Source organism: Zea mays, chromosome 8, assembly GCF_902167145.1.
Source record: "Zea mays cultivar B73 chromosome 8, Zm-B73-REFERENCE-NAM-5.0, whole genome shotgun sequence".
Taxonomy (NCBI): Eukaryota; Viridiplantae; Streptophyta; class Magnoliopsida; order Poales; family Poaceae; genus Zea; species Zea mays.
Window position 1 is genome coordinate 17,276,964 of NC_050103.1, and position 20,705 is coordinate 17,297,668.

The 20,705-nt window shown below is 45.9% G+C and overlaps 2 protein-coding genes across 4 annotated transcripts; both read left to right on the top strand.

Annotated features, from left to right (window-relative positions):
- Positions 1-8,224: 8,224 nt before the first annotated feature.
- Positions 8,225-12,442, top strand: LOC100501577 (Autophagy-related protein 18c). Of its 3 annotated transcripts, none has more exons than NM_001196268.1 (5): positions 8,225-8,384; positions 9,001-9,876; positions 10,069-10,327; positions 11,206-11,329; positions 11,907-12,372. In NM_001196268.1, exons 2-5 carry the CDS (start codon positions 9,115-9,117, stop codon positions 12,013-12,015), a joined length of 1,254 nt encoding a protein of 417 aa, NP_001183197.1. In that variant the 5' UTR covers positions 8,225-8,384; positions 9,001-9,114; the 3' UTR covers positions 12,016-12,372. The 3 variants fall into 3 exon arrangements, with proteins under 3 accessions (NP_001183197.1, XP_008655369.1, XP_008655370.1); XM_008657147.2 differs by having other exon boundaries at positions 8,378-8,639; positions 11,907-12,442; XM_008657148.3 differs by having other exon boundaries at positions 8,378-8,506; positions 11,907-12,442.
- Positions 12,443-13,033: 591 nt separating this feature from the next.
- Positions 13,034-16,207, top strand: LOC103634857 (rhamnogalacturonan I rhamnosyltransferase 1). The gene is made up of 7 exons (XM_020542522.1): positions 13,034-14,005; positions 14,616-14,683; positions 14,794-14,882; positions 15,016-15,181; positions 15,277-15,566; positions 15,656-15,860; positions 15,941-16,207. Exons 1-7 carry the CDS (start codon positions 13,765-13,767, stop codon positions 16,139-16,141), a joined length of 1,260 nt encoding a protein of 419 aa, XP_020398111.1. The 5' UTR covers positions 13,034-13,764; the 3' UTR covers positions 16,142-16,207.
- The last annotated feature ends 4,498 nt before the right edge of the window (positions 16,208-20,705 follow it).

The window sequence follows — 20,705 nt, forward strand, 5'->3', positions numbered from 1 at the left end:
CCTCGACCTCGGAGGAGCCTCCACCTCGCCCAAACTAGGGCACAGACCGACCACGTCAACAGGAGGCGCCATCATTACCCTGCCCCAAGCTAACTCAGGCTACGAGGAACAAGACCGGCGTCCCATCTGGCTCGCTCCGCCAGACAAGTAATGATGGCGCCCCGCACGCTCTATGACGACGGCGGCTCACAGCCCCCTTACGGAAGCAAGAGGACGTCAGCAAGGACTCGACAGCCCCGACAGCTGTCCTTCCGCCAGGCTCCAGCGCTCCTCCGACGACCACGACACCACACGAACCGGGTGCCAAAACCTCTTCGGCTGCCACGATGGCATGTACTTAGGGCGCTAGCTCTCCTCCGCTAGACACGTTAGCACACTGCTACACCCCTCATTGTACACCTGGATCCTTTCCTTGCGCCTATAAAAGGAAGGACCAGGGCCCTCTTACAGAGGGTTGGCCGCGCGGGGAAGGATGGGACGGCGCTCGCGTGAGGCCGCTCGCTCCCTCCCGCGTGGACGCTTGTAACCCCCTACTGCAAGCGCACCTGACCTGGGCGCGGCACAAACAAAAAGGCCGCGGGATTCCACCTCTCACGCCCGTCTCCCTCCGGCTTCCTCCCCCCTTCGCGCTCCGTCTCGCGCCGACCCATCTGGGCTAGGGCACGCGGCGACAATTTACTCGTCGGTCCAGGGACCCCCGGGTCTCGAAACGCCGACAAGGGCGGGTGCACTCCGCCAACCGGCCAGAGATTTCCTCTCCGACATTTGGCGCGCCAGGTAGGGGCTAGGCTTTAGGTTTTTGCTTGTTTCCTCGATCAGCATGATGGTGCGGATCGTTGAGCACCGCGCCGAGACTTCGATGGATTTCGAGGTGGAGGAGGAAGTTGCTTCTTCCACACCACTGGTTCCCAACCGCCCTGTGCCGGGCGCTGCTACTGTGCATGCCGCACGGCAGCATACGGCTGCACAAGCATCCCGGACTCCATCGAGGGCGAATCCGGGAGCATTGTCAGCAGCCAGGGAGTTGCTGCGACACCCTCCAAGCTCCACAGCCTCACCAGGGGCTATGAAGCAATGGCGGGACGATGTTGACCGACTGCTCGGCATGGCACACTCTACCTCGACTAGGTCGAGGCCACGGTCATCCCGGCGCCAACATGAGGTGTCGGCATCTGTGTGCTCACCCTCAGTGAGGGGCGCACAGACCAACGACCTTCGAGCAGAACTCGACCGCAGGCGTGCGGGAGAGGACGCCAGAGTCTCTTTGGAGAGGGCGCGCGAGCGTCGCCAAAACATCGAGGGCCGCAACCTCGATCAAGACTTCGCCGCGGTGGCACCACAGACACCAATGGGCACTCGGTCCCCAACAGGTGTCCCCTTGGCCAGCGTCGGTTGTGCCGCTCTCGCGGATCATCTCCGCGCGGCCTCATGGCCACCCAAGTTCCGGCCACACCTGCCGGAAAAGTACGATGGAACGTCAAATCCGTCGGAGTTCCTGCAGGTGTATGTCACCGCTATCACAGCGGCCGGTGGGAACACCGCTGTGATGGCAACATATTTTCATGTCGCCTTGTCTGGTCTTGCCCGGACTTGGCTCATGAACCTCGTCCCAGGGTCAGTCTACTCTTGGGAAGAGCTCTGCGCAAGGTTCGTTGCGAACTTCGCCAGTGCTTACCAGCAGCACGGTGTGGAGGCCCACCTCCATGCGATGAGGCAGGAGCCCGAGAAGACCCTCCGGACGTTCATCTCCCGCTTCACCAAGGTGCGAGGTACTATACCTCGCATTTTTTATGCTTCCATCATCAGGGCCTTCTGTCAGGGAGTACGTGATGAGAAAATGTTGGAGAAGTTGGCCACGCATGACGTGGAGACTGTCCCCACACTCTTCTCTCTGGCCGACAAATGCGCCAGAGCCGCCGAGGGCCGCGCACTGCACTCAGCCCCACAAACCGGGGCTGCCCAGTCGGGTGGCTCGGGTGCATCCCCCGGGACGGTAAGAAGAAAAAGAAGAAGGACCGCGACTACCAGAAGCCGTGGTCCACCGCTCTGGTTGTTGCAGCCGCGACCAGGGGCCGGGACAAACGCAACAAGCGCCCACGGCCGCAGAAGGGTAGCAGCGGCCCATGCCCTGTGCACCCCAACGGTCGCCACAACGCCGCGGAGTGTCGTGAGATCATTGATCTCGCGAAACGTGTCAGCGAACGGTGCGAGCAGTCCTCTAAGGACAGCTCCCCACCTCGTCGCCGACCTGGCAAAGAAAAGGTCGACGACGGCGAGGTGGCCACAGCTGAACGGGACCTCGAGTATCAGTCACCCGAGGGGGACCTAAAGGATGTCTTCATCGGAGTCTCCTACTCCGGTGGGGACAACTAGACGGACCCCCAGAGGGACCCCGTGCTCCCCAGTCTACGTGGCTGAAGCCTGTCTTCCCCCTGAAACCCTTCTGGACTCCCCACGGGCCCAGATTTCCGACAGGATCATGCAGAAATGGCCACAGCCAAAGACGAGGGCTCCCATGTCAAACGTGGATGGGAACCCAGGGTCGGGACCTAGCCCTACGGCAAGTACCAAACCAAGAAGGGCTCCACAACTCTCCCCCAGCTGGGAAGGACCCTTCAAGGTAACGGGAATGCACTGACCCGAGGGCAACCATCTAGCTACGACTGAAGGAGTGCCTCACCCCGATGCCGGAACATCTCTGTAAGTTCTATCCATAGAGCAAGTCTGAGGGGTCGATTTTGTTTCCCTTTTGTAACCAGGTAGCGCATACGTGTACGCCAACCCGGTGGGGTCCGTCCCCATAAACCCGGCCTGTTGGTCTGCACCCATGCATGATGAGTTATAAAGAAAAACTACCCCTCAGTTGTGCCCCTATGATAGTTCCATCTTGCTGCTCCATGGTCTTACCTTGCAGTTTTTCAGATGATACTTTTTATCTAACCCACCCGTACGGTTCCCCTTGCTCGCTCTGCTACACGCTGAAAGGTAGAACATGTCGACGATGATTCAAGCGAAGACTAAAGAGCGCGAAGGCTGAAGAGTGGGCTCTGCTACGGAGGGAGTGCATAAAGCGGGCGAAGACCTAGGTGCTCCCTCCGTCTGGACGGGTCAGAACGAAGACCATCGAGAATTCCGAAGGTTGAGCGTGTGGAACGTGAAGACCATGTGTTGCAACCTGCTCTTTATTGTAATAAGGGGCCCACGTAAAGCCGACCCATGTTGCAGGGTCCCACCTGTAAGCCGCTATTAGGGCAGGGTTGTTAGTGCGTTTGTCCATGCTTGTAATTAATTACACTGTAATGACCCGTCATAACCCCCAAGTAAGAATATTCCGGGGATAGAGTAGGTAACCGAGGGCACAATCGTCTTTGACAGGGCAGAGCGGACCCTCAATTACCTATAAGTACCTCCGTACAACACCATTGCGGGGGACGAAAAAAAACTGTTGCCCTAATACTCTGGGTTATTCGGCATCAAATCTTTTTCTGTTTTCACACTGTTTGAGCTTGACTGACCGCGAGTTAGCGAGTTCCAACACTCCCTCTAGGCGACTTTCATATATACTATAATTAAGCTATTTAACTTTTTATCAGTTTTTAAAGTTTTAAAAAAATTATAGACTATTTGCACTACCATAATACACATTGTTATCAGATTATAGTGCTTAAAAAGAGTTAATATCGCAAAGACATGAAGTAACTAAAGAATTGAGGAAATTAGAACTCACTCTATACATGGTGGAGTTTCTTCTCTTCCCCCATATGGGGTGGATAGTGGAGGGAGCTTTTGGAGCAGCTGCTCCCCCATAGTACACGATACACGTGGTGGGGGGCTTATGGGGGTGTGGTTGGAGCTGGTCTAAGAGCAACTCCAATAGTTAGCTAAATTTTAGCTCTCTAAATCACACATTTAAGAAGTTGCTAAATGGCTTTTGGAGTAAAAAAATGTGAGTTATCCAATAGTTCTCTAAATATAGGTTATAATTTTGTTTTGTATCTATCCACATAAAAATAAGTCACAAAAACTATATAATACAGTCAACATTTTTGTTTAGGGAGTTGTTAAATGGTTGCCAAATGTAGAGAGAAAATGAGGTTAGATAACAAGTTGTTAAATTTAGAAAGTTCATTTAGAGAACTGTTGGAGAATAGTTTTCATGTTAACTATCTAAATTATTGATTTAGGAAGTCTTTTAGAGAACTATTGGAGTTGCTCTAAAGGGCATATTCTCTCTCTCCCCTATCGGGAGGGGGACATGAAGGGAGAAAAATGAGAAACGTTGGAGGCTTTCAGTGCACTCACACGAAACTTGGTGGCGCGGGGAGGGGGGTGGAGGGAGCCTGAGGAACCTTCAGAGCCTGTCTTAACATTGCTCGGACACAATGTCTCCTTAGTTAATGATTTTTAGCGACGAGATTAGCACGAATGAACATAGAGGAGGTTTAAGGCCCATTTGTAAGAGTGGTTTATATAAATGAGGTACTTCCAAACATACCAATTTATACTTCAGTTTCTAGAAACTGGATTTTCAGTTTATAAGAAACCTATAAGTTGACCTCCGGCTTTCATAAAATCAATTTATGTCCGATAAATTACATAATGTCGTTAGTTGGTTGGGTGAAAATTATGATGATTGTCATCACTCTTAGGTCTATGTATGCACCCCCTCGATGCCTGCTCTATTTGATTTGAATGTTTAATTATCATTTCAAAATTTTGAATTAAAAAATATGAGTTCAATGTATATTCAAAATTTACAGCAAAGAAAATAGCAATTGAATCAATTGTTTTTAAAATAGAGTAATAGACTAAAAATCTAATTTTCAAAAAATTAATGTGTTGGGGAATAAACCTCGCTTATCGTGCGGCAGCTTTGGGATACTTTCTGGACTCTTCCCTTACTAGTGAATTGGTCGCGCCTTGCGCGACTCATTCACCGATATGTTTTTACATTTTAAAAGTATTGCAACATAATCATACATAAATCAATGATTTTGTGAAACTAAAACAAAGAAAGATAGATTTATAACTTGTCTGCCAGTTGATGAGTTTGCTATGGCTCTCCTCATTCCTCGGGTTCTAAGTCAATCACTGATTTTGATGCTGCTAGACAATAGTTATTTCTTGTACCCACTAATTTTCCATGCACATACCTTATCATCAATTACTCTCATATTAGATGGTATGTGCACCTGCTCATGCACTCACACTCACACAAATAACTCATTAAGGGCTTACCCTGTTTGGTGATATAATTGATCAGTGTATTATCTCCCAAATTAGTTCACACGGGTCGTGACTGTCTGTGTCTAGACCTCCACACGCATCAATACCTCGAACACCACATCCTCCCCCAGATTCGGCAAGCTGACCAGCTCGTACCCTCCGGCCTCAGAACCTGGTGGTGGCTGCTCGCCTATTTCTGCGTCTTGTGGCAACTGCTCCTCTAGCAGCGTTAGTGGAGCTTGCAAGGACGAAGACGAAACACATTAGTTAGTAGACACTAATGTTCGTAAACAAATCTGAAAAATGCATATGTTCAATTCATATGTAGACATGAAGAACAATGTGTTTTAACTTAGTTCTTCTCCATAAGTTCTAAGCAACATTATTTGAAACTAATTTGCTAGTATTTTAAAAAGCATATGACCTCAACCAGATTGAATATCAGGAACCTTAGAACACACCTGTCAACAGATTGGAAAAACTTCAGCAATTTTATGTTCTGTTACATTCAAATTGAGATTTTTTTATACTTGACACCAACAGATCAAGGAAAAAAATACTACCTCCGGTTTTTAGTTGACATTTTTAGTGTAAAATTGCATTAGCTAGCGTCAAAGAAAAAACAGAGGTAGTATAATATAACCAAACACGATAGCTCGAATACATGCAGCTCAATATCGAAGACAGACTATTTGTCACACACTATCCTCGCTATCAGCTCGACCAAATGCAGCTGATCAAGATTTAAGCCCGTATGAAACCATTCCTTCCCTGTAATCACAAACCAAATGCAGCTGATCAAGATTTTCACTCCAACTATACTACCCAACTTATAGCACCGACTAACAATATTCTGGGAGAACATAGCGCAAAAAAAACTATAACGAACATCTAATGATAGAAAATTCATTTCATAAGTATGTGAATCAGCTTGTAAGAATCTTCTAAACATCCTTGTATCATACTGTATCAATATCAATCGACTCGTCTGATGGATTGAATTTTATATTGTGGGTAATCTAGACATAAAACCCTCCCCAAAGATTATCTCCCCAAGCGATGGCAACAAAAAATGCAAAGCCATTAACATAAAAAAGTCCAAAGCCGACCCATCCATCGACCCAGAAATAGCCACTACAAACCTCTAGGACGTAGCCGGAGATAATGTGCACCGAATCAGACTCAACAATTCAACGATAATCCAGCGATTCGGCTGATCATTGGCAGATCCATCGTTTGGTAGAGTCGCTGCCCTGGACTGACGAGGGAGTTTTGTGCTCTGGTGAAGCATGGTGTGAAGCCTCCAGCGCCTATGTTCGCGGGGTCGGTAGAGGGGCGTTGGCTGTGTTTGACAGGGCAGTAGAGCTAGAGCAGCAGCGGGGCCGCGGGTGGGGACAAGGGCAGGGGGCGCCGTTGCAAGGTTGGAGCAGCGACATCGTGGTGAGCAGTGGCGAAGGGGAGGGCTTGACCACCGGCGACGTTTGTGGCTGGAGCAGCGGCGGAGCCGTCGGCTTCGCCTTTGGTGCGAGCGAGGCCAGGTGCAGGAGGCGCCATCGTGAGGCTGCAGCAGCAACATTGTAGGGAGCAGTGGCGGCGGTGAGAGCAATGCCGGCGCTCTCCTTCTCGATCTCTCTTCTCTTTTTTTATCGCGTAGCGTGAAACTTCCAGGAAAAGCGAGGGTGGACGGCAGCCTACGCACATGCGAAGAGACGTAGCCGCTGAACAGCGATCGAACGGTGCAACTTTTTTTCGCCGACGTGGACGAACGCGGTCGAGCGTTTACGTCGCGCTTTATATATAGTAAACGCTTTATATATAGTAAATAAATGACAGATACAGTTACCGTACTGTAAACAATAAAATAAGATCCAATGCTGTAATCTGTATCCCATTTAGTTTAAAAATAAAAAATTCCTATTACTACTGAGTAAACGGGGTAGCAAAAGCTAAAGACTACGATGTCCACGTCTTCCTTTTAATTTGCGCCATCAGGTATGATTTCAACAGTTGTGAACATTTTATCGGAAGATTCCCACCGCCCTACACATCAGGTCATCAGCGGCTCCGCAGGCGTAGCAAGCCTTTCCCAATTTTTTTATCGCTCACTTTTCCATGTGATTTCGTAAGACATCTACCATCATACAAACTCCTTTGTGCATACTTCCGTTTTAATGTATTGTAATTACATGTACATTATTCTTTCAAATTACAATCAATGGATCAACAAGCATAACAACATGTACTAACTATTCTGCACCAACGCGAGCCATTCTTCCATGCTAATCTCGATGTCCAAGGAGGCATGCTTTGCTGCATTTTTTTATTCACTATAATTTTTATTCTTCCAATACTCCTTTTTATTGCTTTGCTTGATCTTTGATCAATGAATGATGATTTGTAGTCTTAGACTATCTCTAGCAGATTTACTGTCATATTCACTAGTTTAAACTCTACTCTGTAAACAATGTCATCTACAATTTCACGTCCCATATTTTACATTATCTGCTAGAGAGAGAACCTAATTGTAGGCTGGTTGCAAAGTTTAGTGGTAGTGGACATGATTCCATTTGATAAGTTGTGATAATGAGTTCTAAATTTTACACTATAAAATTTAAGGATCAGATTGTCTTTGGATCGAGCTCTATTTCTATTCATTTATAACTAAAATTAATTGAGATCTCAAACGAATCGTGAAGAAATATTTGAATCATGATTCATTATCACCTCTACGTCCGATTAAATTACTATTTTGCTAAGTACCAAGTCGCCATGCTTATATTCTCAATCCTTAGATCATGGATCCGAAATCTAAAAACAAAACAAGTAATTACACGCGCAAGCTGGCGTGCGCGCCAGTTAACTAGTTTTCAATAAACTAGATTCCGGACATATACAACCAGTTTTTCCTTACCTGTTTCTAGAAACCGGGATAGAAACCACAAGTTCTTATAAATCGTGGGCCCTTCAAACATGCTCACGCTGTCACGCATCCGGCGGAGGGAGCGCTTCCCGAGCCCCCCTCTCTGCCCTTCCGGGTCCGGGCGCCCGGCCTTCGCTTGCGCCACTCCCGTGGCGCCCACGGCCGCGCACGCGTGGTCGCCTCCCCTCGGCCTCGCCTGCAACCGTTCCCGCCGGCCTCCCGCGTCGCGGCGCAAGAGGTAACACTCGCGTCTCATTCTCCCGTTCTTGGGGGGCAATCGCGAATCGCGCTCCTCGCGGTAGCGGTCGATTACCCGGCTCCGCCCAGATCCGCCGCGGCTGCGCTCCAGTTCCCTGTCGCGTGCGTAGGGCTCCTCGTCCCTCCCTCTATCCCCGGCTGTGTACGGACTGGGGATCGGGGATCCCTCCGGACCGGGATAGGATTTTCGTTTTGCTGGCGAGGAAGGGAGCTTCCCCCGATAGATGTGCCCTCCGTCCGTTCGAAATCCCATCCCCCCCCCCCCCCCCCCCCCCCCCCCACCCCCGGGTTTCTCTTGAACTTTCGTTTGCCGTGCGGTGGCATAGCTATAGCGTTAGCTTGTCGTTTCCAACTTCTTTTGGGGGCATCATCCTGAACCCCGTGGGCCGTGGGCAGCATTACGCCTTTGCCTACAAACCTTCAGCTATGCATTATGTCTTTTCTTGCGCCACTGACACATCGAGCGCTAAAACATTTATACCAGCTATGCGCTTCGGCGATTTACAACCTGACGCTTCTTTGCTTGTTTAGCAGATTACAATTCATTCGAGGTTTTCTTTCCTTTGGCTGCTATTGATGCTTTCTACTTGCTGTAGGATACCCTGGATTTCGTCCGTGGCGAGTGGCTACCGCTTGTGCTCCTTTTGTGACAGCTGAATCTTTGTGGTTCGAAGGCGATTGACTTGGGTTCACTGACGCGGTGACGCCCAATGAGCTCCCACGTCTCCACATCGCGGGGTCTTCATCCCCCAGGCAAGCTTGGGACGTTGGACTCACCCGGTGCGTGGCAGCCGCCAGCACCTATGGCTCAGCCCGAAGCAGGCCGCGGTGATGACCAGGAGGTCAGGCTGTTGTCGGTTGCTTGGAATCAGGATTGTGGATGCTTTGCTGCCGGTACCAGTAACGGATTCAGGATCTTTAATTGCGAGCCTTTCAAGGAGACTTTCAGGAGGGATCTCAAGAGCGGCGGGTTCGCGATTGTCGAGATGCTGTTCCGTTGCAACGTCCTTGCTCTTGTAGGTGGTGGCTCCAATGTGCTGTACCCGCCGAACAAGGTGATTATCTGGGACGATCTCCTGAGCCGTTGCATTGGGGAGTTCGCCTTTCGCTCTGATGTCCGAGCTGTAAAATTAGCAAAGGACTACATCGTGATTGTCCTCGAGCGCAAGATATTTGTCTACAACTTCACCGATCTGAAGCTGCTCTACCAGATTGACACCCTGTCAAATCCCAATGGACTTTGCTGCCTCTCTCATCATTCCAATACTTCAGTGTTGGCCTGCCCTGGGTTGCACCAGGGGCATGTTCGCGTGGAGCATTTCGGGCTGCAGATGGTGAAGACAATCCCAGCTCACGATTCACACATCTCTTGCATGTCACTGACAATGGATGGTCTCCTGCTGGCAACAGCGAGCACGAAGGGCACTTTGATTAGAATATTCAACACAATGGATGGCACTCGTCTACAAGAGGTGAGCATAATTTCTATTGCTCTCTAGAATTGTATCTTTGGCGATCCTTTTCTTTTGTTACATGACATTCTCCTTTGTGAATAAAAAGCATGGTCGTCTTCTTTCTGTTGCCTCTTTGCTTACAATATAATCAAATCATTCATAAATGATTAGGATGAGTGCATAATGATCTAAAATTTAAATGACATGCAGGTACGCAGAGGGCTTGACAAAGCAGAAATATACAGCATTGCATTGTCGCCCAATGTGCAGTGGTTGGCAGTGTCCAGCGACAAAGGGACTGTTCATATTTTCTCCCTGAGAGTCAGAGTTGCTGGAGTGGATTCAAGCAATGAGCAACGCGCTCTTGAAGGTCCACGGATGGATCACCAGAACTCTTCCAGTTCTATTGATCCTCTTATTCAGGCGAACACTGGATCCAATGCTAGTTCATCACTGTCTTTTATGAGAGGTACACATGTTACTCTGGTTTTCTGCCATTCTTGTTTGATCTGTTCTGCACCTCAGTACTGGAAGTTGTGCCATTATACTTACTATTTTTGTGAAGTAAATTAGATGATGCTTATATCATTGCAATACCTGTGGAATTGTCAATCTGTAAGTTAGTTTGAACCTAATTGATGGCTGTTTTCTTCATTTCCAGTCACAAGGATCTTAGATGACCTATTTTGGTTTCAATGCCAATTGACGCCATGCATTCTTATGATCTTTTAAACTTCTGACCTGCGTACCTGACTAGATGCATTTTTTTTGTTCCTGGTATTGGGGTCAGTTCTGTGGAATACATATGCTGATTGTTTGTGGTATCATTACAATTATCTCAACATTTCCCTTCGATATTGTTTAGTCATGTCATTATGGAACTGGCGGGCATGCACTCATGGGAGCATACTACCTCTTGCCCGCTTTCTCAATTATTGAAACATAAAGTTTGTTTGCTACCATATTGCTTGAGGTCATCCACTCATCCAGTATTTTCACAATAAAAGAACCATTCTGAACTCCCAAGTTAGCTAACAGGAGATCACTGGCTGTAATTTTTTCTATATCCTGGAAGTGTACAAGCACTAAGGAATTAACTGGGTCATGTGCTAGTATTTAGGATTTGCACAAAACATAAATCATGCAAGCACCTATTCTGCTATTGACGTAAAAAGAAATTAAACAAGCTACAAGCTACTTTCTAGCAGCTAAACTCATATATAACCTAGATAATTATTTACATGTTGGCAAAATCCTTCCATCTCATTTTATAATCTTTATGAGAGAGTATTGGGCCGGTTTTCTCAAGGAGTGCAAGTTAATTTTCTGCTGTTTTTTTTTCTCCAGGGATCCTGCCGAAGTATTTCAGTTCAGAGTGGTCATTTGCTCAGTTCCATTTACCAGAAGTCACTCGTTACATAGTAGCCTTTGGTGCCCAGAATACTGTGATGATGGTTGGCCTGGATGGCAGGTACTTACCTTAGTGAATTAAATTTTATAATAAATTTCAAGATTTTAGGAAAAAAATGGAATATGTAGACTTCAGTGCTGGTTTGAGCAAATCTTTTTCCCACCTTCTCTGTTTTGTGGTACCTTGCAAGATGAACCATGAATGGAATATAAATTGTGGTACCTTCTCTGTTTTGGATCAAGACATTATTGGCCTTGTCATCCTCATTATCATGTCCTGTTTGAGCCACTGGAGTCATACTGGAGCCCTTGCTATTCATCTATCCTTTGGACCACCGATGTGGCGATGTCCATTGACCAGGTGTCCTTATTGAGTCATGTGGTAGTTTCATTTCAGAACGCCACATCAGTAGCCTGTTATTTATAGGTATGAAAAATACATCAGCCAGTGGAAACAACAACAGTTTGTGTCATGCCTAGAAGTGTAGAACAGTTTGATTTTGAAGATTTATTTTTGGAATAGTTTCTATTCAGTTATTTGTAGGGTTGATTTAGACGATTCTGTTCCTATCTAGCGATTGCCCCACCAACTTCCAAGCATGGCTTGTTTCAATATATAACCACGTTCCCCTCTCCAGCTTCTACAGGTGCAGCTTTGACCAAGCGAATGGAGGGCAGATGTTGCAGAGGGAACATTTCCGGTTTCTCAAGTCCGACAGCCCACCTTTCAGGACTGCAGCCGCTTGACCTGCAGCACAAGGATCATCCATCCCACCATGTAAATGTCGAAGGTCCACTGTACATATCGCCTTCTCGCCGGCGAAGTTATAGGCAGCCGGAATAAGGAGAGCTGGCTGTTGGATCGAAGCCTACAGGATTCCAACGTTCGGATCGGCGCCCCGTCCAAATTGCAGGCATTTCTTTGCCGTTCCCTCTTCTATCTTCAAACGAGAACACACACCCATTGCTGGTACAGAACATGACATAAAAGATTCAGTAACGTGATATTTGACCGTGTGGCTTTGTGGTGCCTGCAAGGCCGTGTAGCGAATCTCAGACCTGTTCTTGCCGGTGGCTTGTTGATGCTGATGACTGTTACGCACTACCTCAATGTTCTTTCTGCATGTTGTGCGATTGCGTTGCTGATTGCATGAAGGGCCTTCTTATATGCTTACTCTTTTTTTTTGTTCCTGTTAGCAATAATGATCCTTTAAGATTGTCTTCGCGGGCTTTCTTATTTACTTATTTTTCAACGAGATTTGGGAAAGGGTGGGAAAAGCACTTCGTCCACCTCCAGCGGTTGCGTCCACGGACGCCCGAGCTCGCCGGCACGCACGGTCCACGGGCAAACGTTTTGTCATAGTTTTCAGGATAGCAGAGCAAGTACCATAAGCTACGGTTAAGGGTGCGATTGGTCCTGGATTGGTCCTGGATAGATACGACAGTGACGTCCCTCTAATTTTGAGAGATAATTGGAAAACACTGAGATAGTTCTATTCTAACTTTCTGACTCTAAACCAAACAATTTTATTTGAGTGATTGTCCCACTCTGTCCTGTTCTATCATTGCAACTAAACGTATCTGAAGGAACTGACTGGGACAGTGACTTGCAAATGTAACCTCGCATCACATCCTAGAAGATCGACGGGAGGATTACGGGACAAGCTATGTACTGTAAGACCACCAATTTGGGGGTGAGTTGGGCACCGCTCCCGGCACCCGTCGCCTCTCTCGAAGCCCTCAGTATTGTAGGTAGCTATGAGTTCTTTACACGACGGCGCACAGCCAGTCTCCGGACGCAGCCGGTTTCAGAGTTCGTCTATAGTCTGCCCTCCTCACCGCACAATCGCCAGGGTTATTTATAGGTTGCCTTTCTCACTGCCCCATGGGCCCTCTCTCATATACATCATTCATCACCTGTGAAACGTTTGTTGGGCCGCGGTACTCGATGACTTCTCCTGGGTTGTTCTCTGCTCGGCCCAGACGTGTGGTCTTCCTGATGCACCTCTTGGCCCACGTCTCCGGCGCCTTTGTCTTGCTTCTCTTCTTCAGTACAGTCGTTGACATGTACTGCTGTATAATTCGACATGTGCAGAGTTTCCGAAGCTTCTGAGGGCGTGTTTGAGGGCGTTTCTGATAAATTTAGCTGATTATTAATCGCCGTGTGTTGAGGGCGTTGTTTACGACTTTCGACTTACCACCCAGGCACCCACCATGTCCATGAGGCGGAGTGCATGAGCCAAATGCCCAGCGCCGTGCCCGTGCGTGCCGACGCACGCAGCCACCTCCGGCCTCCCTTCGCATAAACACCCCTCCCCCGACCGACCCTTCCCACTGTCTCTGCTCGGCCGCTCTCCCTCCCCTTTCCATCGTCTCCCCCTCCCACTCGTCGTGTTCCTCATCCTCCTGCTGGTAGGTAGCAGCAGCGGCAGCAGTAGCAGCCAGGGAGGCGGTACTGATTGGGTGGTAGGTAGGTGGAGGCCGCGGCCGCCAGGGATGGTGGCCGTCGGCGGTGTGCGGCGGAAGCGGGCGTGGCGGTGGGCCATGCGGGCGGTGGCCAGCGCCGTCGTGTGGACCGCGGTCGTGCAGGTCGCCTCCATCGCCGGGCTGTTCCGCCCGCGGGTCGTCGCCGACTGCGGCGGGAAAGGCGGCGGCGGCGCCGCGGCCGGGCTCGCCGCTCTCGCCGGCGAGGACAGCGCCGCCGCGAGGCTGTCGCCGCCGGCGCTCGTGCCCAAGAGTGAGTGGCCTCGCCTTCCTTCGTAGCGGCGATCTAGGGGGGAAGCTCGCCCCCCTCCCCGATTTGGCAAGTGATATACATAGTAGGTCAAAAAGGGGACGTTGTTGTGAGCTTGGCAAAAAAAATGTGGCTTCAGGCCTTCATCCCTATCTTCCATACGCTACATTTAGGTAGCGTTTGGTTCGGTGTCAACGAGGGATGGGACGGGATCAAGTCTGGGCTGACCCGTCCCTTATTTTTTGAGGGATGACCTCATCCACCATTTTTGAACAATATTCCTTGATCCTGAGTCTGGATCTCTAAACCAAACGCGGGTCAAGTTAAAATGATTCCATCTCATCCCTCTTCGTCCTTCCTCGTCCTTCCATCCAAACACATCTAGAGCTCATTCCGATGCTTAGTAGAACCACTGTTGTTCATAGCATTTAGTACTAGTGATCAGGGGGGACTCCTTCGTTCTGTATGCTGAAGGCCGAGCGTTGTTCAGTTCCTTCAGACACGTGGTGATCAGGATCGATGCCAGTTAGCGTATCTTGTTGTCTCAGCCGTCCTTGTTCCTGTTCCTGTCGGCGCTAGAGCTGATTGGGTTTCCCTGATACCCCCCCTACAGGAATTTACAAGAGCAACGGCTATCTACGAGTGACTTGCAATGGTGGCCTCAACCAAATGCGAGCCGGGGTTCGTACCTCAGCTTCTTGCTGGTTTGTCACCTGGTTTCATTTCTGCTAACCAGTGCCGCTGTTCCTTCCTCATTCTGTCTCAAGTTTGTAAGAAATGGTGTGCTGCAGATATGCGATATGGTTACTATAGCACGCCATCTAAATCTAACGCTTGTGGTCCCTGAATTGGACAAAAGGTCGTTTTGGGCTGACCCAAGGTATGACTCCTCACGAGCTCAATGTTTCACGTGTCCAATGGGCCGGTTACCTTTTCCTTCAGGAAACCTCTGGGTATTAGTTCTTTTGTTTTCTGCTCCTTGCGTATTAGTTCGTTTGTTTTGATTCTTGCAGTGATTTTGGAGATATTTTTGACGTGGACCACTTCATTAATTCCTTGAGAGATGAGCTGATGATAGTTAAAGAGCTGCCTTTGAAACTCCAGTTAATAAGAACTAAGAAGAGACTGTACTCCATGTCTCCTGTCAGCTGGTCGAATGAAACATACTACCTAAAGCGGGTAACCTTTGATCTTTCGTACCACAAAGCGCAGGCTGCATTTAGCAGCACATCGACAGAGTGATGTCAAGTGGTCTGAAAGCACATATTTTGTAGATACTACCTCTTGCAAGGAAGCACAAAGTAATCCATTTCGATAAATCAGACGCCCGCCTTGCAAACAACGGCCTTCCAGTTCAGCTCCAGATGCTGCGTTGCCGTGTAAACTTCGATGCTTTGAGATTCACCCCACAGATTGAGGCCCTTGGCAGACAGCTTATCTCCACTCTCCAGAGAAGCGGGCAATTCGTTGTGCTTCACCTGCGCTATGAGATGGACATGCTCTCCTTTTCAGGCTGCACGCATGGCTGCTCTACTGAAGAAGCTGAGGAGCTCACTAGAATGAGGTCTGTGTCTTTCACCGTTACACACTACTCAACTCTTTGCGCTACTTCGACGCTTCGCTGGGTATAAACTGATCATGTTTGTGCTATAGATATGCTTATCCATGGTGGAAAGAAAAAGAGATTGGTTCTGAAGCGAAGAGGCTTCAGGGACTTTGCCCCCTCACGCCAGAGGAGATTACTCTAGTGCTTAAAGCTCTAGGGTTCACAAAGGACACGCTGATCTACATTGCTTCTGGTGAGATCTATGGCGGCGAAAGGCGCTTGGCAGTGCTCAAGGCTGCGTACCCTAAACTAGTGAGCACATTTCTATCATCTAAATAATTCTGGAGACCGTTTACTCGGATGCTTACTTGCTCAGCTCTATTCTATATCAGGTAAGGAAGGAGAAGATTCTATCTCCTGATGAACTGCGGCCGTTCCAGAACCATTCGACCCAGATGGCAGCGCTGGATTACATGGTCTCTCTAGCGAGCGATATTTTCATTCCCAGCTATGACGGAAATATGGCAAGGGTTGTTGAAGGTCACCGCAGGTCCGCATCTCTGGATTCCGTTCGGAACATTAATAATCACTAGCTGGATGACCGTGCGTTGCAACGGGAATATATAATAACAGTATACTACGATAGCTTATATACAAAATCTGTGTTATATTGTTATGAGAAAATGTTTCATAATCAATTTGTGATCCTAGCCATACATAAATTTTGTTATTTTAATCTAGTTATTTCACCACTACATTGCAACCATCAGTATCATGCAGACTTCGATATATGCCACGATTTGTATGGTCTCATCATTGGAGAGCACGAGCACGTTCCACACATGCCGGAAAAATTCCTTCATACATCGTTAGTCATCAGACACGCACCACCATATGCTCTTGCTTAAACAAAAAGGTAAGTGTGTATGTGTTTGCGAAGAGAATTAAAGGCAGGCCGGCACAAAAGCTACCCTGACGGTGGCGAGGATGACGAACTGGTCACTGTTGTCGATCCTCCTCTGTGTCACCTCCGGCACCAAGATGACGCCACAATCCTCGATATAGTAGTCGTCGAACGCACGCGACATGACGAGTACCGATGACTCTTGGTTGGGCTGCCAAACGAAGTGCACCCAGGGCTCATCAGCGAGGTAGTACCCCTGGCCGTTGCACCACCGAATGCGCTATTCCACTACATACATCATGTTCGAGGACACTCACACAACGTCAGCAACGTCCATCGTCCCAGCGCACAAGAATTCATGTCCAGCCAGTAGCGACTTACGTGGCAGGTTGGGCTTCAGGTGGACGATGAGCTGGACGGCGTGATGGCGTCGTCGTCGGATGCGGTGTCCAGAACGACCCGAGAGTCGTCGACGTTGGCGACAACCATGAGGCCCCTGCTTAACGATGGACAGCGCGGTGCAGCTGCTCTGGACCGCGTCCAAGCGGCGGCTTCGCGGGAGCTTGTCGTACACAGCGGCGCATGCGACCACGTAAGACTGCTTTTAGAGGTAGAACTGACAGTCGCCAAGCTTCTTCTCGTCATCGATGAGCGACGACCACGCGAATGCCTCCTGCTCATGGAGTTTGTTCGGGGTTTGAAGTAGGAAACATGGATTCATGTTTGGCGTTGGTTTATGAAAATGACTCACAAGTCTGATCCATGGAAAAAAAATATTACGAAGAAAAAATTTCACACATGCAAAAAAGGGAATTTAAGTATAATGCATTATTCAAACAAAAGAAATAGCATGCAAAGCTCTTCTTTAAATAATATTACCTTCATCCAAAAATATAATTCAAGAATATCGGTGATACTTATCTACTACTACGCATTGTGCAATGGTAGTAAGTGAGCTTAGAGAGAGATGTAGTAGATGTGTTTCCTGTCATAGATGTAGACATAAACACATATAGGTAGGTGCCCGTGCGTTGCAACGGAAACATTTAATATCATGATAACTTATGAACAAATGTGTGTTATACTGTTATGTGAAAATGTTTCATAATTAATTTGTGATCCTAGCCATACATAAATTTTGTTATTTCAATCTAACTATTTTATCACTACATTGCAACCAACAGTATCGTGCAGACTTCTATACATGATAGCCGAATGCCCGTGCGTTGCAACGAGAATATATAATATCAGTATACTACGATAACTTATATACAAAATATGTGTTATACCGTTATGAGAAAATGTTTCATAATCAATTTGTGATTCTGGCCATACATAAATTTTGTTATTTATAATCTATCTGTTTTACCATTATATTGCAACCATCAGTATCATGCAGACTTTGATATATATCACGATTTGTATGGTCTCATTATTAGAGAGCACGTTTCACACATACCGGAAGAAATTCTCTCGTACATCGTTAGTCATTGGACACGTACCACCATACGCTTTTGCTTAAACAAAAAGGTAAGTGTGTGTTTGCAAGACTAATGGTCAAACATCGTATAACCACAAAGTTAGAATACTATATTAATATATTAAATAAATTAATCCAATAGACATAGATTAACTCAATTAACATAGGATAAATAAATATCTAATTATAAAAGTATGAAACATGGTATAATCAATGTTGTTACTGCGTAGTAAATATTCATACGAGACTAACACAATTGGAACGATTCAATTTGGAATTAAAATGGGGAAGTTACGAATTCCCAAAGTTTCTATGTATTTGATATAGGATTAATTAGGAAATCAATTTTATTGTTGTTTTCATGACAAAACAGAGGTATTATGTGATAAAAATAATATTATAGAATTATAGAAATTGGAATGAACTCATTTAGATTTAATATGAAATTTCCATGAATTAAATGGGTTTCTACAATTATTTTTAAATTAAAAATCAATTTCTAAACTCATTTTCCCTATTTTCTTTATTTCCTGGACTGCGTCCCAAATTCTAGAAAGATTAGGGGCCAAGCTATAAATGTTTTTCTAGACTCAGTGAGCATACAGAGTGGACGGTGGGTTAAACACAAAAGACGTTTTAGTTGAAGTTGTACACAATTCAACATTAGTCATGTTGGCTAGAGGGTGGAAGGCTAGGCATTTTGCTCAATAGATCCAAGGTTCGATCCCTAGGCAGCCACGGTTTGATTTTTTTCTGCGCGCGGAAAACTGCTGTGCGGGATTGGACGGCTGAGATTGTAGAACGGTAGAATGGACGGCTGAGATCGCAGAATGGCAGAACACAAAAAGGCAGGCTACTATTGCTAACTTAGTAAGTAGTAGAATAAACACATATAGGTGGGTGCCCGTGCGTTGCAACGAAAACATTTAATATCATGATAACTTATGAATAAATGTGTGTTATACTGTTATGTGAAAATGTTTCGTAATTAATTTGTGATCCTAGCCATACATAATTTTTGTTATTTCAATCTAACTATTTCATCACTACATTGCAACCAACAGTACCGTGCAGACTTCTATACATGATAGCTGAATGCCCGTGCGTTGCAACGAGAATATATAATACCAGTATACTACGATAACTTATATACAAAATATGTGTTATACCGTTATGAGAAAATGTTTCATAATCAATTTGTGATTCTGGCCATACATAAATTTTGTTATTTATAATCTATCTGTTTTACCACTATATTGCAACCATCAGTATCATGCAGACTTTGATATATATCACGATTTGTATGGTCTCATTATTGGAGAGCACGTTTCACACATACCGGAAGAAATTCTCTCGTACATCGTTAGTCATTGGATACGTACCACCATACGCTTTTGCTTAAACAAAAAGGTAAGTGTGTGTTTGCAAGACTAATGGTCAAACATCGTATAACCACAAAGTTAGAATACTATATTAATATATTAAATAAATTAATCCAATAGACATAGATTAACCCAATTAACATAGGATAAATAAATATCTAATTATAAAAGTATGAAACATGGTATAATCAATGTTGTTACTGCGTAGTAAATATTCATACGAGACTAACACAACTGGAACGATTCAATTTGGAATTAAAATGGGGAAGTTACGAATTCCCAAAGTTTCTATGTATTTGATATAGGATTAATTAGGAAATCAATTTTATTGTTGTTTTCATGACAAAACAGAGGTATTATGTGATAAAAATAATATTATAGAATTATAGAAATTGGAATGAACTCATTTAGATTTAATATGAAATTTCCATGAATTAAATGGGTTTCTACAATTATTTTTAAATTAAAAATCAATTTCTAAACTCATTTTCCCTATTTTCTTTATTTCCTGAACTGCGTCCCAAATTCTAGAAAGATCAGGGGCCAAGCTATAAATGTTTTTCTAGACTCAGTGAGCATACAGAGTGAACAGTGGGTTAAACACAAACGACGTTTTAGTTGAAGTTGTACATAATTCAACATGAGTCATGTTGGCTAGAGGGTGGAAGGCTAGGCATTCTGCTCAATAGATCCAAGGTTTGATCCCTAGGCAGCCACAGTTTGATTTTTTTTCTGCGCGCGGAAAACTGCTGTGCGGGATTGGACGACTGAGATTGTAGAACGGTAGAATGGACGACTGAGATCGCAGAATGGCAGAACACAAAAAGACAGGCTACTATTGCTAACTTAATAAGTAGTAGAGGTATTCATACGAGACTAACACAACTGGAACGATTCAATTTGGAATTAAAATGGGGAAGTTACGAATTCCCAAAGTTTCTATGTATTTGATATATGATTAATTAGGAAATCAATTTTATTGTTGTTTTCATGACAAAATAGAGGTATTATGTGATAAAAATAATATTATAGAATTATAGAAATTGGAATTAACTCATTTAGATTTAATATGAAATTTCCATGAATTAAACGGGTTTCTGCAATTATTTTTAAACTAAAAATCAATTTCTAAACTCCTTTTCCCTATTTTCTTTATTTCCTGGACTGCGTCCCCAAATTCTAGAAAGATCAGGGGCCAAGCTATAAATATTTTTCTAGACTCAGTGAGCATACAGAGTGGACGGTGGGTTCAACACAAAAGACGTTTTAGTTAAAGTTGTATACAATTCAACATGAGTTATGTTGGTTAGAGGGTGGAAGGCTAGGCATTCTACTCAGTAGATCCAAGGTTCGATTCCTAGGTAGCCACGGTTTTATTTTTTTTTTCTGCG

Coding starts and splice junctions, on each gene's coding strand:
- LOC100501577 (NM_001196268.1), top strand. CDS start 9,115: ATGAGCTCCCACGTCTCCACATCGCGGGGTCTTCATCCCCCAGGCAAG. Junction 9,877..10,068: donor ATGGCACTCGTCTACAAGAG/GTGAGCATAATT, acceptor AATGACATGCAG/GTACGCAGAGGGCTTGACAA. Junction 10,328..11,205: donor ATCACTGTCTTTTATGAGAG/GTACACATGTTA, acceptor TTTTTTCTCCAG/GGATCCTGCCGAAGTATTTC.
- LOC103634857 (XM_020542522.1), top strand. CDS start 13,765: ATGGTGGCCGTCGGCGGTGTGCGGCGGAAGCGGGCGTGGCGGTGGGCC. Junction 14,006..14,615: donor GCCGGCGCTCGTGCCCAAGA/GTGAGTGGCCTC, acceptor CCCCCCCTACAG/GAATTTACAAGAGCAACGGC. Junction 14,883..15,015: donor TCGTTTTGGGCTGACCCAAG/GTATGACTCCTC, acceptor TGATTCTTGCAG/TGATTTTGGAGATATTTTTG.